The sequence below is a fragment of the Dermacentor andersoni genome, chromosome 8 (assembly GCF_023375885.2).
Source record: "Dermacentor andersoni chromosome 8, qqDerAnde1_hic_scaffold, whole genome shotgun sequence".
Taxonomy (NCBI): domain Eukaryota; kingdom Metazoa; phylum Arthropoda; class Arachnida; order Ixodida; family Ixodidae; genus Dermacentor; species Dermacentor andersoni.
Window position 1 is genome coordinate 119,013,127 of NC_092821.1, and position 17,436 is coordinate 119,030,562.

Sequence of the window (17,436 nt, forward strand, 5' to 3'; positions counted from 1 at the left end):
CTTTCCAACGCAGAGACCTTTTCTTGCAGTAATGCTGCGGGTCGTTTCGCAGAACATTAGTCACGCGGATAACGTAGCCGCATGCTGGTAACAGTGCTGCCTACTTCGTCGTCGTTCTCTTAATTCGTGATTGTGATGTTGGTGGCACCAAGGTTCCTCGCGCAAAATCCGTAAAAACAGAGCGCATTTCATTTACGTACGCTGACGATGTTCTTACTTGGTGTAGACGTCCTTCATGGTGGCGACAGTGACTCCAATGTCGACGACACCAAGCTGCTTCGACGAATTTTCCAGCCTCTCGAACAGACCCGGGAGTCCACGATGGTCGAGCGTGCGTAGTCTGATAGTGACGGCGCTTTGCTTGTCTTCGTACACGTCAGCACCGGGGACGACGCTTTGAACAGTGGCGAGCGCGTCCTTCAGGTTGAATAGCCGGGGATCTTTAAGGAGGGTCACCCTGTACCCAACACCTGCAACACATATTACACACGCATTCCAATCACATAATACACACCCTTCCTTTCCTTCCAGCTGTCCCCCGTCCCACCCACCGAATTGTAGGCTTAACTACTGAGTCCCTCCAATTTATTCTTTCTTAAGCCCAGCTCTACCCATTCACTCTATCCGTTTACTCTATCTGAACCCAACCAGCTCAGACAATTTCACCATAGTCTCTACATGCAACAACAAAATAACAACGGCATCCTTCAAAACCGCCTCGGCATGCGTGGCAGAGGCTGCAGCCATCGCCTTGGCCATTCAGGACGCCGAGCGCCAAACCAATTCGGCTGTCATATTATCCGACTCACAAGCGGCTTGCCGCCTGTTTTTACAAGGAACGGCACCCAAATCAATAATCAAAATTTTAGGCACTCAACTAGAGGGGCACCACACTATCGTATGGTGTCCGGCACACGAGCGACTGGAAGGAAGCGCGAGGGCAGACCGTTTTGCTCGATGATTAAACGTCCGAGCAACGGCATGGCCTAGCGACTTGGGGCTGCCCAAGTCGCTAGGCCATGCGCTAGCCATACTTGGGGCGGCCCAGGTGGCTGCGCGCGCCAGGCCGAGCCGCTGTATCTTGAAAGCCATCTGCGACAGGTACAGGGTCCGTGCTGCGCTGTGTTTTCAAGGCGTAATTCGCGCTGATGCGTGCAACTGCACCAATGTCAATTCGCTCGCTGCTGCTGCCGCGTTCTGACAGCGAGTTTCCGCGGCCATCGAGTGACGTGTGGTCATGTTGGCTTGTGTGCCCGTGACACCATCCCTGTGTTCAGTTTATATGGCCGATAAAACTACTATCCTTACTTCGCGTGACTGTCCACTAATTTGCTATCGCAATCGATGCTTCGCCTTTCGGGCGAAACTGCGACTTTCGGTTTTATTTCGGTAGGCAAGGATCCTAATTTTGTAAACAAATAAGGTTTGTCCCACGCCCAAATTTGAATTTCGACCACCGCCAAATTTTAGGTTCGCTCACCCCATATTTCTGTTGACTCACCTCGACATTTAGTTGGCCCACGCCAACATTGGCGTCGGCCCAGCCACAAAATTTAGTTCGATACAGCCCTACTATAAACTTTCCCATGAATTTCTATGGAGCCCTGTGTATCCTAAGGATATGCATGAATCTGATCATATGGGTATTTTCTCTGATCAATTCTTTTTCTTTCAATTTTTACTTATCGCTTATAACGCTACCAATCATTATACTCCCACTATTATAACATTTAAATGTCTTCGCGAATTACGCATTTTTTGCAGATACAAGCAACACACATTTCGTGTGAAATTTTGCTGGCGTACTCACCAAAGAATGCTAGCGAATTAAAATGCGGACATCTTGGCAATGGTCAAACCGCTGAAAATGTCAGGACAATATTCCAACATAAATGATAGCTTAAAGACAAAAATAACATAACGTTGACAGAGTGGCCCAATTTCGAGACAAACAAATTGGCTCTAGGACTGCTTCAGCTGATAGCTGATTGTGCGAAATAAGGCGAGAATTGTCGGCAACTGTTGAGCCGTGCAGTAGGTCATGTGGCCTACACCAGCACCCGCGAACTGCAGGGCGACTGCACATAAAAGCGAGGTGCCTGGTCGTTAGTCGTTACAGGGTGAGTCGGGTCTGAAATTTGGGACGCGGACTCCGTCACATTAAACGCAATGCACTCTACAGTGTCATCCTTCAACGGCTGGTACCGATTCTCGTGCAATGAGGATGCGAACAATATATATCATGTGCCGACCGTAACCTTCCTCGGACTACCAACATTTCAAAATGAAGTCCTTGACAGTAGCACAGCCTTTGAACACAAGCGCGAGGAGTTGTGCGCGAGAACTTTCCGTATGTGGGCAGCCATTTTGGCGTTCGATATTTTCTAGTGTACATTGCGGCTAGATTATAAAGCCGGAACGGCAACATGGTAGACAATATGGAGAATAAACAACGCCGCGTCTATTACTGCATAATAACCTTAAATAGCGGTCTTCTTTCATGCACGTGGATGACCATGACAGGACAGCACTTTGACAACTACAAGTACTCTCTATGTCATGCTCAAAGGTGTACCTGGCCCGGTGGCCAGTAAATGGGATGTGATATTGTGAGCAGCTTCTGCCATAGCATGCTAACGGACGACGACACAGAGGCAGCTTGCACAATTCTTGTGTCGGGCTTTTTGTATCAAGGTGCAAAACTAGCTTATCGATGTGTCCACCTCAATCGATAAGCACATCTCGATTTGCAGCTGCTGCGGTAGCGCGTAAGCGCGGATAGCAAAGTCGCTAGAAAAGTAAATGGGGGCACCTTAACGAAACCCATAGGCCGTATCAAAAGCAGTCCACGGTGACGCACGTCTCTCGTAGTAGCTGTACTGGCTGTACGACGTTCAAACGCTAAGAATGTTTGCCGACTAAGGCTGTCGCGGAGTGCTTTCGACGATTACACTAGCCTGTTTACTCCGTAGCATAAAAAAAAACCGTGGCTGCCTTTCTGGAAGCCTTTCAAAAGCCCAGAATGAATCATCGCTCGTCGCCGCTAGAGGTTTTTAGAATGACAAATCTCCAGCCGACGAGCAGCTCCGCTTTATCAAGAACGCTGATAACACCGGCGGGACAAGTTTGTGGTGAGATTCACAGCGCAGGAATAGCTCGTAATTCTTTTATTTTTGTTTTGCTGACGTCGCCACTACGTCATCCCGGCAGGTTTGAAAGGTTTAAGCTCACTAAGCTACGTGGTGGCACTCACGCGAACTAAACCCTGATGTCGAGAGAAACATCGATATGATCAGTGGTACAGCTATAAGCTACACAGCCTCCGACACCTACAATGAGGGTAGTCGCTTCACACAAGGAGCCTCGGACAAGGAGCTTCGCCGTGCTGGCTAGATGTAGCCACAGTGCTGCATGTCAGGTGGTTGTTTAACACGACATAAGGCGACTGGACATTTTCAGAGTATCGCTACTGGTGAAACTCCGCGGCGGCGGAGGCCGTACCACATTCACGTCACCATGACTCCAATGTCAGGATTTCTTTGGTGGGATATAACGACCTTCTTATATTTACTATCGTGCGAGGTCCTGGAACTTTTCAAATGGAGGCTCTATAAAAGGTATTAGGGACCGTTTTTCATATTGGCAACCTTGGTACTAAGGAAATGTGTCCAGTGACATGTGTGCACCATCGAGTGAACCACTGAGCTGAATGGCACGAAGCGCGCCAGTGGAAGTTGTTTCAACAATGCTTCATAATTTTAGTCACTGCAAATGTGTTCGAACAATGACAGGTATAACAATAAAACCTACTTTAACACCAGGCTGATTTTGCTGAATACCGCGAGAAGCTCTTCCCTCGGGCTCGCACAAAGCTGATCAACAAGGAGGCATCCTATCGAGCACAGCACGAAGTCAAGCACGCCAAGATACCTTCCACCATTGCCGTGCCCACAGTCCGCTCGAAAAGTTTTTTCGAGGAGGGAAGGTCACGTGAGCTTCCCTCGGGCACGCACAAAGCTGATCAACAAGGAGGCATCCTATCGAGCACAGCACGAAGTCAAGCACGCCAAGATACCTTCCACCATTGCCGTGCCCACAGTCCGCTCGAAAAGTTTTTTCGAGGAGGGAAGGTCACGTGAGCTTCCCTCGGGCACGCACAAAGCTGATCAACAAGGAGGCATCCTATCGAGCACAGCGCGAAGTCAAGCACGCCAAGATACCTTCCACCATTGCCATGCCCACAGTCCGCTTGGAACGTGAGCTTCCCTCGGGCTCGCATAAAGCTGATCAACAAGGAGGCATCCTATCGAGCACAGCACGAAGTCAAGCACGCCAAAATACTTTCCACCATTGCCGTGCCCACAGTCCGCTTGGAAAGCTTTTTCGAGGAGGGAAGGTCACGTGAGCTTTCCTCGGGCACGCACAAAGCTGATCAACAAGGAGGCATCTTATCGAGCACAGCGTGAAGTCACGCACGCCAAGATACCTTCCACCATTGCCGTGCCCACAGTCCGCTTGGAACGTGAGCTTCCCTCGGGCTCGCATAAAGCTGATCAACAAGGAGGCATCCTATCGAGCACAGCGCGAAGTCAAGCACGCCAAGATACCTTCCACCATTACCGTGCCCACAGACCGCTTGGAAGATTTTTTCGAGGAGGGAAGGTCACGTGAGCGCCCTCGGCGAATCGGACACGTGCGTTAGTCGGGCGACGCATGAGCACCGCGTGGAAAGGGAATTTGATACTCATTGCGCCGGAAAAGAATGCGGTGTATTTTGCAGGGACTCTCGCGCGTTATAGAGCCGAGGACGCGGAAATGAGTTCGAGCTGCGCCACGCCATTCACGTCAAGACATCAATTTAAGGATTCCATCCTTGGAGTCACATTCGTTATGGGCACTCATTCACTGCAACTTCCGCAAAAGGCTACCATAATTTCACACAACATTAGAAAAGCTGGGATAAAAAAGTGACAACAGCAATGACTACGCCATCGTGGAGTGCTCAATGTGGCCAGCGCGATTAATATCTGAATGGTTAAAATTTATATAATTTTAGGCTACAACCAGTCGCAATATGATGTAAAGATAAATATCTGCACGTGTCACCATAGGCGTAAAGTTCATTACGTCTATTTTTGAGAACGTCGCGATGGCTATTTCAAATTCAGTTCGCATGGTGCGCCATATGCCAACCAAGTGGCACCACCGAATCGCGCAAGGTACTAGGTGACTTATGTATTCTCAGTCGCATATCTACGTTTGTGCTTACTGGTCACTCGTACTGACCCATCTTCACCCGTACTCGACGTGATAAAGCATCGCTAAACACCATGAACACAAACATCATGTGTGCTGTTATTATTCTTTGTTTAAGCTAGTATTCGTCAGGCGTCCGAGTAAAATGCAAGAATTAAAAGTTTGTATCGTGGCAGCAGCCGTGACGTTACCGAAGCCATGCATGGGTGCTATCCTTTTCCTCTGGATTATAGTATACTAGAACTATACTCATCGAGATTGCATTTATAGCTTTAATTAACTACGAATACGGATTAAGCCAATGGATGGTGTTCAATAAGCGGCGGGTGGCTCTTCGTCGTCTTTGATGAGCAGTTCCCCAAACACTTTGCATAGATCTTCCACGGATGGGCGTAGAGTAGCTTGTAAGTATGGTACTTACCGCAAGCTTTCTTGAGGAACGTAGTCGAACCGCTGCAAATGATCCTTCCTGCAGCCAGCATGATGATCTGGTCAGCAATGACGTCGGCCTCGTCCATGTCGTGCGAGGTCAACAGAACTGTTCTCTCTCTCCCAATCTGCTGCAGCAGGTCCCAGATTTTCCGGCGAGTATTAGGGGTCAGGTCCGAGCAAGGTTCGTCAAGCATCAGAAGCTGCCGTGGAAAAGGTCATACAGTCAACCTTCCACAGAAAAAAAAACAATTATAGAACCTTTCTTTACTAAAGAACGGCGCAGTTTCGCCCTGAAGACGAATCATCGATTGCGATAGCAAATTGGTAGGGAGCTATACGAAGTAACGACAGTAGTTCTATCGGCCGCATAAAACATTCTCTTACTAAATAAATTAAAGTTACGGTGCCAGCGCGCACAAGCAAACATGAACACACAACACTCGATGAGCGTGGACACTCGCTGTGAAAACGCTGGCGTGAGCAAGAGCGGCAGCAGCAGCGAGCGAAGTGACCTTCGTGCGGTCTATCGCTTCAACGCAAGAGCGGCAACAATACACTGAGCACAAACGTATGAGCCGCCTGCAGGTCCCGTTCGAGATACGGCCCGCGCGACCGCGTGCGGCTATGCAAAGTATGCACTTGTTACCGGAGTCGAAGCCGCCCCCCCCCCTCTTCCTCCCGCGTTTTTTCCCCATTTTCCTCGCTACCGTCCATATAAGGCGCCCGAGATTGAGCCGCGATAATCAGTTCGCCTTGAGGCCGGTCGCGAAATGCGCAGTTGGTGCGCGAGCACAAAGCTGCCGCCCCTCTTTCTCCCTCCCATACCCCCACGACATTTCGCGCGACGGAAGACGACGCCTTCGCTCTCCGCTTTCTTTCTTCGCGCGTGCCACATTGAGCAGCCATCGTCGGCATTCCTCGCGTGATTTCACTCGCACATACAGCACATGACGCGCGGCAATGGTGTTATGTATTGAGTGCACGTAGCAATTGAGGCAAAATTTTGATTGGTGCTGTAATAGTCACAAGGGACAATGGCACCCAACTTAGAGCCAAATTTTGGCGGCTGTCCGAACTAATGCTTCATTGCCGGCGTGCTTTTATTTCGTCCTTTTTTTTATTTGACAATATGCAACAACGTCTGATTGTTGTGTGTATGTTGCCGGCGCCTCCAGGACACCAAAGGAGGGAAAGGAGGCACCAAAGCTGTAAACCCAGACTGGTCCGTAGGTACGCAGCTCGCCGAAGCCACTCGATGCCGGTGATAAGATCGGTATCGCGGACAGCCATGCCCTAAGGTTACAACAGACAAATGGCACGTACCATTTGGCCACGATCGCATGCAAACACTCTCGTTGCCAAAGCACCTTTTGCAATGTTTTGCGCGTGCCTCACGTGCCCGTTTGCCATGGTTCTTTTCCCTCGTGGCAGCACGTGCTAGGAAAGGCTGTGTAGACTGCACCCTGGCCGTCCGAAGGATTAGCTCACATTCCCCGCTGCTTTCCTTTAGGCACCTACCGCTACCTATAAACTGCGCGGCGCCGCACCGCCTTCAAGGTCGACCCAGGTTGATCCCGTTTTGACATTTATTCGCCGGAGTACAAATGCAATCGTCATTTCAACATAGACCACATGACTAGACATAGGTAGGTACGATGGTTGAACACTTAGTCGCAGATCGCGTCCCAATCAGCGTGGCTCTCGTCTATGGTCCTTCAATACCTACGAAGAAACCTGCAATCGGCATGGTGCATAATCGCATCGAAAAGACGCAGTATAGGCACCATGTCGTTGCCGCGATAGCAACGTCCTCACCACAGTCGTCGTCCTCGCTGCTGTCGTCGCAAACACGTATTCTCGCGTCACACGCACACACAACTACCCGATTTACACAAACACAATGGTCCACCCACAGTAAACTCTTTCCATTGTCTGTATAGGCGGCTACCTACAAACTGCTTTGCGTGGCATTGATTCCCATATTGGATCTAGACAACCTTTATAATCTCAGGTTATCTCCCGAGACCTTCCTTTGCTGGTTACATGTGGCCCCCTGTAGAAGTAGTTGTCAAAACGCAATACATAGTCGCGATAAAAAAAACAACTCCCCGCGACTTCTGTAACATCAGTCAGAACCTTATCGCATTTTCGTTGTACTGCTCCGCCGGAGAGAACGTGACCATTGCAGCTCGTTGCAAAGATCACTGGTTCACGTGAAACAACTCCGTTTATCCGGCGCTGAGTACATGTAGATGTGGTGCGATGCAAATGGTGAGTGCGACAGAGCTTTTGCACTACATAGCGCATAGTAGAGACCGACATTACAGTAATGCATATGCTGCATCAGTGAGGGCGCAATGAACGTGGTAGTGCTGGCTAGCATGCCTGCGTTGTAGATATTCGGTGTTGGTGTTTGTGATATTCTGGAAGCACAGAGAACAACAAAATGCCAGCGTGATTCATGTGTTTTGTGCAAGCCCGTCACCGTATTTACCTACGTAACACACTGTTTGTGTTCGTAGTGTCCCCATTGTGCATTTCGTCTTTTTCGATACACGCATTCCAAATATACTTTCGCACTGACATTGAATACGGAACAAACCTGCCAAAGTACTCGGAAAGCTTTAGCGTATACGTAGTGCATCTCCTGAAAGTTCGCCGGTCAGCAGTGAACATATCAACGCGACGAACGGAACAGAGTTTTTATTGGGAACTCCTTTATTTTATTGTCAATGGGACCCCGCCTATTAGCCCGACAGAAAACTCGCCAGTGTGAACGCGCTTAAAGTGTCTTGCACGACTCACGTCCAGAATTCCTGAGGACGGTCATCAGACATCAGTTGACAAGACGCGCAAGTCGAAAGGCGCTATCTGCATACAAGCTGACGACATTATAGCAGGACATATTAAAGAGACACTAAAGCAAAACACTAAATCAGCTTGGACTAATAAAGCATTGTTTGAGAACCCTGCAGGCAGTCATATCAAAATAACAGTGTGATTATTACGCGACAAAATGCAGGCCGAAGTATCAGTATTTTAATTTCGCGCCGAAACCCCGACGCCGCTACGTCACTGTGACGTCAGAGATTCCAACGTATGTTTTCGCATTTGGGCCGCGTTAGCTGAGTAAAGGTTCCCGACACTTTCTATGTTTAGTATTTGTTTCCTTTAGAACACAATGTAGTCCATCTGTACCCCTATATGAATAAGTAGGCCCTAGAAGATGCCATCGAAATCCATGACGTCACAGCGACCAGGTTCGGGAACTTCAAGAAAGCGTCGCCATCCCTCTTTCGTTCTTGCACTTTTTCTTGCTTGCAAAGCGTCTTATTGTGGTAAGAGTGGTGTCTCTAGAGTCGTAGAAAGGTAATTTATTGATGGAGAAGAAATCATCTTTCTCTTTAGTGTCTCCTTAAAAATTCTTTTCTCCGGAATGGTTTGATGAACTGACGCGATGAAACATCACCTTGGGCTTCGAAGCGATGGCGATGGATAGACTTAGCATTCGAGCCGTTTCGCAAGCAATCTCTCCGGGCATCTTGGGTCCCACGTCTTTCAAGCCCAGTTTCTCCAGCATGTTCGCCGTGGCTTGCTTCACGTCACCACCGTTGGTATCCTTAAGCTGTTGCAAATAAGAATGTAGAAACTGGTAATTGTGGCTTTATCTGAATGTCTGATGACTATCTATGGTGTCTGATGACTATCTATGGTGGAATGAAAAGGCACCAAAGGAGGAGGTGTTCTAAATTTGTTTCGAACTTCACGGTAAACAGAGCTAACGATCGTTTCACAATCTGTAAACTTATCTTTCTAAAAGTGTCGTTGCCCTCCCAAAACATTGTTGCAGAAATCATTTCTGATGACTCCCTACGAGATTGGAATAGAATTTCAGGGTGACGGTTCAATCGCAAAATCGTTAAACGAGGATTCGTATTAAACTTGTTCGACTTTTGTGCAGGAAGCAGTAACAATGGTATCATTTTTTTTTTACCTCTCAATGGTGACATTGCCTAAAGCATCGTCGCACAACTTGTCAGAGGCTTAGCTACAAGCATGTGATTAAATTTCAGCGTTACGGTGCATTATGACACCGCCCACAAGTTTCCATAAGTTAATACATTTTAGGGTGAATCTGATGCTCCGTAGAAATTATTTTGTGCTTTGGGCAGTGATTGGGGCAAAGCGTACATTTAATGCCACACTTCTTTCCAATTTCAAATTTTTGTACACCTTTTTTGCTAATATGTAATCAATTACACTCTCAGCCCTTACATGGGCTTCAAGTTTACATTTAGTGTGGGACTAAATTTTGCGCACACCTAATTATTTGTCTCTTTGAATGGTACTTTCCTTACCTAAGACGAGAGCGAAACAGTTTGTACCCGAAGGAAGTGCGACACTGAAAGATTCGTCACTCAACAACTTGTACCGACTCACCGACATGTACTTGCACGAACTTGTAATTGTCCTACTTGTAATTGTACCCATCTGTAATTGCACCCATCTGTAATTGTACCCACTTGTAATTGTACCCATCTGTAATTGTACCCATCTGTAACTCTACCCACTTGTACTTACACTCACTTGTACCCACCTGTACTTTACCAATCGGCACTTGTACCCACTTGTATTTGTACCCACTGGCACTTCTACCCGCTTGTACTTGTATCCGCTTGTACTTGTACCCACTTGTACTTGTACCCACTTGTACTTGCGCCGTTTCGCTCAACTTGCTACGGTTCTTTGGAAGGGATAAGCTTCCTCTCAGAATGAGGCACGGAACTTACGGTAGCGAAGTAAATGGCATTCTCCCCGCATGTCAGGTCCTCGAAAAAGACGTCAGACTGCTGGCACAGTGTGACCTCCCTGCGCACCAACTCTGGGCTGGTGTACACACTGTGGCCGCACACCATCACCCTGCCACTCGTCGGCCCCCCGAGTGCGCCTGCACAAAGTACAGGTACGCAAAGTTAAAGCAAGGTGTCTTACAGAAATTACCCTCAGTAATTGTTAAAGTCGTGTTTCTTTAAAGAAAATAAAGGCATATCGGCTTATAGATACACTGCCACCCGATACGTTTGGTTTATCTTTTCTTTTTGAACGCAGCTTCAATACTCCTTACGACTCAATAGTCCAAAGCGTGAGATTATTATCCCACATCGACAGCACCAGCATGTTCAAGATGTGCTGTTATCGCCCTTTCGTGACGACAAACTCCGGTTCGTCCTCAAACCGAAACTTCCCGATTCCTTAATGCCACAATAATGTCATTGAGGATGCCCTGCATCATTTGTAAATATAGCAGCCCGCCGAGAGCCACTTCGGTTATGCTCCTATATCAGCAAAAATATATATCTCGCGCTGGAGTTCCTCCTGAGAGCGAATTTAATGCAATCCCAATACTCGACCCATTATCGAATGCAGAAAGCCAAAGACAAAGTGCAAGCACAGCCCACTAACTTTGTGAACTGAGACACTCTGTTTTGCACTGACCACTACTGTGATTATCCCCATCGCAACTACCTATAGTTCGTTTCTTTGTAAGTGTAAGTTCACAAAACAAGGTATTCAATTGCTTTGGTCATCGTTTCGTTTCTACAACATCTTAACACTAAAGACAGCCCACATATACTGAAAATAATCGCATCTAGGGTGGAACGGCTCACCTGTCAAGATCTTCATAAGGGTTGTCTTGCCCGTGCCGTTTTGACCCAGCAGAACGGTCACCTTGTGCTCGAACACTTTCAGGTCGACGCCGTCCAAGACTAAAGCTGTTCCAAATAGCTGTCCCCGAAAAGAAAAGAACAAAAATTATGAAATCTTTCAGACACACTTTTCAACCCGAGCAACCCATCCATCAAAGGACGGTGAGCAGTATAAATTAGTTCTCACAGTTTTCGACAGTGTTAGGTTTTTGTTGTCACACTGCCTGAATCCGATAGGTTGCAAACGGCCTCACTATAACTGCACCAATTCCTTGGCTTTATCCGTGCACATTGCAATGCATCGCTATATCTAATATTTTTGTCACTCAACCAAAAAAATACCTTATTTTTCAAATGCCCGAAAACTAATGCAAGAACACCTCGACCGACAGCCAAGCATGGCGAGTTCCAGGTCCAGTGAGGGAATACAACATGCAGGTGAGCTGCGCTGTCTTCAGCAGAACATCTTGAGACAAATTTCCAGATTATAACCCAGACAAAAAACACACCAAAGTATGCAAAACTATGCAGCTCCTTTAAGACGAAAGTTTAGCTCGGGGTCAGCTGCGATGCCGGGTATTCAAATCCATATAAAACGCACAAATGCTTTCATGGGACAGAGCCTGGACCAATTTGAATTAAAGTTGCTGCATTTGGGATGTGCATTTAGGCCCCCCAAACTCTCACGCTGCCTCCCCGCCTTCCTCCATAAATGGTGCCCGAGATTGAGCCGCGATCGTTAGTTGCCCTTGCGTCGGGTCGCGAAATGCGTTGACGCAGAATGGAGGAAGAGGTCAAGAAAGTTTGCAACGAAGTACAGGGTAATTGAAACCCAGGATGCCCACCCTCTAGTTCCTTTTCTTTCTGGTAAATAAATTGATTGATTGATTGATTGATTGATTGATTGATTGATTGATTGATTGATTGATTGATTGATTGATTGATTGATTGATTGATTGATTGATTGATTGATTGATTGATTGATTGATTGATTGATTGATTGATTGATTGAAATAGAGGACCAGGAGTTATCAGAAAGAAAGTGAAAAGAAGAGAAAATAGAGACCCTCAATTGGATGAAAAGAATGGAAACTAAAAGGTCCGTGTAGACTTAGAAGGTTGAGAAGAAAAAAATTACAAGGGTAAAATCTGTACGGTAAGACACAGGGCAGTGCCTTGGTATTTGAGGCTCGAGCCGGTTGCCTAAGGACAAAAAACATAGCGGAGCAAATATTCGGAACTTGATGAGGCATGCGTACGCTGCAGCTAAAATCCGGAGACCACTCAGCACATCATAACGGAATGCAAAGGGATTCACTCAGTGAGAACCGTAGGCAATGTACACCGGTCACAGTGGAGATAATGCAAGAGGCATTTTAGAGTATTGGTGGGAAAAAAATCAGAGAAGTGATTGATACGACCGGATTTCTTACAGTCATAGCTAGCGGTACAAGGTAGATTTTGAAGGGTGGAAAAAAGATTGAAGAAGATGCATACAAAACTGGCAGATAAAAAAGCGTATAGCATACCTGATTCAATTAAGCAAGCTAAGTGACTATTTGTTAATGCCCCGTTTCAAAGGCGATGCTATTAAATCTTCATCACTATCATTTGTACGAAAACCACGTGCCTCCCCACAGGCTCTGCAACCACTGCTTTTTGTCACAATTGCGCTTGTGAATGTTAGCAATTTTATTTGCTTTATTGAAGGTCCTCACAAGCTTCCAGGTGGAGTATTGCGTGATGGCGTCAGGAAAGCCTAAAGATGTTGAAAATGAGTGAAAGTCACCTTTCTACATACAATTCGACACTATGAAATCAAAAGGTATATTAGTTACCACTACAAGTCACAATTGTTGCGTATAAGTCGTACAGGTTCAGAACATCAACAACTGTGGAAATTCACATGCAATTCATAAGATTACGTGTTGCACATGTAAAAACGCATCAAAGAACACTTACTCCTTTCTATGCATCTACAACTCAAACAATAAATGAGCATTGTGTAAAAAGACTGCTTACTCTGTCCTAGAAGCCACACGATCATCAATATACTAGATACAGCAAATGGATAATTACGCAACGAAAAATTAACTGATTACTCATTTATTTGCTAATATACATGACACAAGGCAGCAGTTTAATAATTCACTAATTAGGAAATAATACTAACCCTACCGTTTATTTATTTGAATAATTAAAGTAGTAATATAAACAAAATTAGTTTAACCATTAGCTGATTCATTAAGAGCAGATGCCAATATCGCGCTGACCACCGCTGTGTGCAATTCAAATTGGCATGGCTCGGAGAATACCATTCTTTTAGGACATTTAACGTACGTACAATACAGCAAAAAAAAAAGAAACTTCGACGCACACGCGAGCCGGTGCAATTAACAGGACCGCGAATCAGCGACTAATGTTGCTGCCGCCGGCGTTACTGTCGTATGGACTGGCATCCAACTGCAGCACCTTTCTACACTTGTCGCCTAATGCCAATGAATGGCGCGCGCCACTCCTGAACACACTACCCCATTCTACTACACTGTACCCTAGTATATTGCTCCTTCGCTATTCTCGCTGGGAAAAAATGTAATGCCGACAAACGAAGGCCTGAAGAGAGCACCTGAGATATAACCCAGACAGTACAGGATACCCAGGAGGCACCGGGGGGTCGACGAAAGCTGTAACCAGGCGTGCGGTAGCCCTGGCGAGTCCCCACCCTTCGGATCGATCGGAGTTCCAGCTTTAGTGCCCTAGAAGTCCCGTCAATGTGCACTAAAATGCTGCGTACAACTGGCACTTGTGTTTCACAAAACAATGAAATGTCGCAGACAACTAGCATTTGTGCTTTGCACCGAGCACAGCGAAGAGACGAGCTAATTGCGACACTCGGCTTGTAGGTACAGGCTGTACAGCTAGTACCTAGACGAGGCCTGACCCCAAAAGTGCAGATGTCCCTGCATCCCCGTCATGGTCTGCTTCCCGTCCCATCCATGCGGCGGTGCTGCAACCACTTGCCGGAATAGAGAGCTACAATAAACACACGCCGCCTTCTTTGGCACCGCTCAATAGCCGAACTGAGTGTAGCGTGACGGTGTCTGAATTCCGCTAAGGTCACTTTTGCAGCCAAGCGCGCTGCTCGTCCCTAAAGTCTCCAGAGACCCTGCAACTCTCCCCGCATGTACCGCGCATGCTCCGTCGATACCGCGACAGCGCGGCGGCGGCGAACGTGCCTCACATGTCCGGATATTTGCTATTTATCAAGAACCTTTCGACAATAGGAATCATGTTCATGCTCTGCAGTTACTCCACCATGCAGGAGTTCACGGCACTGCCTTTTGTTCTTTGAGTTGAAAGTGCGCCGACAATTGCTTTCTTTTTCACATTTTCCCAGCAGACACAGCGTCACTAAGAGACGTTTCTCACCTTTCTGAGGTCCCTGGTCAGGACTATCGGACGCACGTCTGGCGGCAGCTCTTCGAAGCGGGTTGGGTCTCTCTGAAGGGGCGTTGCATCGGCCTCTGTTTCTCCTGTGTCGCCTCTCCAGTATTGCATCTATGAATACAGAGCGGTAGGAGAACGAGACTGAATGTGCCCCTGAATAAGAAAACACATTGCTACGAAGGCCTTACAGAAAATAACGAGAAAAAAAAGTTGGGATAAGGTTCAGCCTCTTGTTGAAGTTGATCAAATATAATGTCTTCACGAGCGAGTTCGGAATGAGAACAGGGAGGAGTCATTATGCACCGCACTCTATGACGTCACCCGTCCCGTCATGGATGCAGGGCGACGGTCGAATTTCTTAAATTATGCGACTGCGCTATGTCCGGGATCGGCCAACATGTTTCACTGCACTTGCCCGTGGGGAGCGGGCCGCCCTCTTAGGCGGCACTATGGCCACGATCGACCCACAGTTTTAGGCTACACGTACTGTCGGGAACGTCCCTCCTGTTTAGACTCTGCTATCTTCGGGATAGGTCCGCAAGGAAGGCTAGAAATCCAGATACCCGATATGCAAGATGGGAGTAATTCGCTAGGCAATACATCCTTTCCGAAAGTTCAGCTTTATTAGCGAATTTCCCTTGCGCAATAGAAAAAAAAATAAAGCACCTAGCTTTCGCTGTGAGAAGCGCCCTCGTAAGCCCAAAAAGACCCAGAAACGTTATGAGTGACCACACCGCATTCATGCTCGCGTATCAGGTCGATTTTGACTGCGCCTGCTGCGACTACTAAACTTTTCGTGAGCAAAGATTAGCTTACATCACATTTTAAATGTTCAAATACTCAACTTGCAAGTCTCGAAAACTTTTGATGCGCAACAACGGCCCGATCAGACGATATTTTGAAATTCATGGCGTGGCGTAGACGTAAGGGCCATTGTCTATCAACGCGAAATAAAAAGAACTGAAGCTTGCCTTACGGTCTCTTTTCTCGCTTATTCAAATTTTACCGCGGATGCAAATCTAGTGCTTTTAAAGAATTTTTGTTTTAATGTGGTTCGATGTTTAACATATTGTCGTTCTAAAGCGTCCTCCATTTGAACAAAACAGATTTGCAGAGAACGCTAATAGCAACGCCTAAATAAAATTTTGAAATTCCGACGAAAATGAAGGCGGACGAAAAGATCACTTGCGGCAGACAGAAGCCACACCAATATCTACCGAATTACGCATGTATTGATTTGCAACTTAGGGTACCGTGGCGGTTAGGCTCCTCTCAGCTTTATTGGCTATTAGTATTTGTCTACAAGGCTAGCCCTGGGAACGTTCGCCGGTGCCTCTCATGGACATCGCAGTCAATCCATCAATGCAGTTTATTCATGTGTAATTGTACATGAAGGGGCGAAGAGGAAAGCTGCCATAGGCAACTTGACGGGTTCTCGCTCCCGTGTGTTTAAGCAGCGACATTTCGCGGGAACATTTCGCAGCCCAAAGTGTATAACAAATAATGGATTCACAGAGGCGAGAGACATTTCATTCAACTATTACCGGCGCGGTAACAAAATTAACTAGCATACTGGCTTATGCAAAGCAGCAGTGTATCTGGGACCTTCTTTTAACCACCGACGGATGTTTTCTTCATGTGACTAACAAACAAAATATCGGGGCCCCCTGAATTCCTTTATTCTTCTCAAATTTCACTCCATATAACTATATACTCAATGAACACGAAACTAAAACAAATTATGACAGTTGTACCTTGTTCTAACGGATATTACTCCCTCGCGGAACAAGGGGTTACCGGTGACGTAGATGGCTGTAACAACGCTAGTAGCGACATCCTGTGACCATTTGTGCAACCACAACGCGTTTGAAACGTTAACAAGAGCTTGGGCGTTTTGGTACGTCACGTCAGAGCAGTAGCGCAAACTTGAGACAGGCACAGAAGGGGCAACACAACACAAGCGCTGTCTTTCACCAAATGTTTATTTCAAGCGGTACACGCCGATATACATGCACTAATGACAGTGATGGTGAATGTCACAATGCCATGACCACAAAACTATTTAACATCGGCACGAAGAAACGCAAGTTCGTTTCAAGATAACCCAGGTGGTGTGCTGACACATCGTGTGTACAGTCAGTCTGTCATGTGGGCCTCAAATATTTATGTTACCAGTTTCCCTTAGTTCTTGACTATCACATCGACTTCCTGAAAATATGTCTCAAAAGAACTTGCGTTTCTTCGTTCAGATCTTAAATAGTTTTGTGTTGATGGCTGTGCGACATGCGCCAGAATTGACATTCATTCATGTATACACGCATGTACTGCTTCGAATACACATTTTGTTGAAAGTTAGTGGATAAGTAAGTGTTGAAAGAAGTGAATAGACATTTGTTGAGAGTTAGCGCTTGAGTCGTCATGGCTTCTCTGTTCTGTCTCAAGCTTCCGCTTATGCTCCGGTTTGAAACATTGTTGTCTGTCATGTGCGCTCTTTATCGTAGAATTAAAATAAACAAAAGCGGCATGCTGACAATCACTATGCGGCTGACACTTAGCACCAGTAGCAGCTAGCTAGAAAACATTTTCTCTTCGC

The 17,436-nt window shown here is 46.7% G+C and overlaps 1 protein-coding gene across 1 annotated transcript in view; it reads right to left on the minus strand.

The window, feature by feature from the left end:
* LOC126529089 (phospholipid-transporting ATPase ABCA3-like) overlaps window positions 1-14,371 on the minus strand; it is a 33,558-nt gene extending 19,187 nt beyond the window's left edge. Inside the window, exons 1-7 of the mRNA XM_055069843.2 lie at window positions 14,322-14,371; window positions 14,053-14,152; window positions 11,358-11,475; window positions 10,479-10,636; window positions 9,158-9,313; window positions 5,678-5,888; window positions 218-470 (exon numbers count right to left, since the gene is read on the minus strand). Of these exons, the coding sequence (XP_054925818.1) occupies window positions 218-470; window positions 5,678-5,888; window positions 9,158-9,313; window positions 10,479-10,636; window positions 11,358-11,475; window positions 14,053-14,152; window positions 14,322-14,371 (1,046 nt within the window). The remainder of the gene's footprint in view (window positions 1-217; window positions 471-5,677; window positions 5,889-9,157; window positions 9,314-10,478; window positions 10,637-11,357; window positions 11,476-14,052; window positions 14,153-14,321) is intronic.
* Between the last annotated feature and the right edge of the window lie 3,065 nt (window positions 14,372-17,436).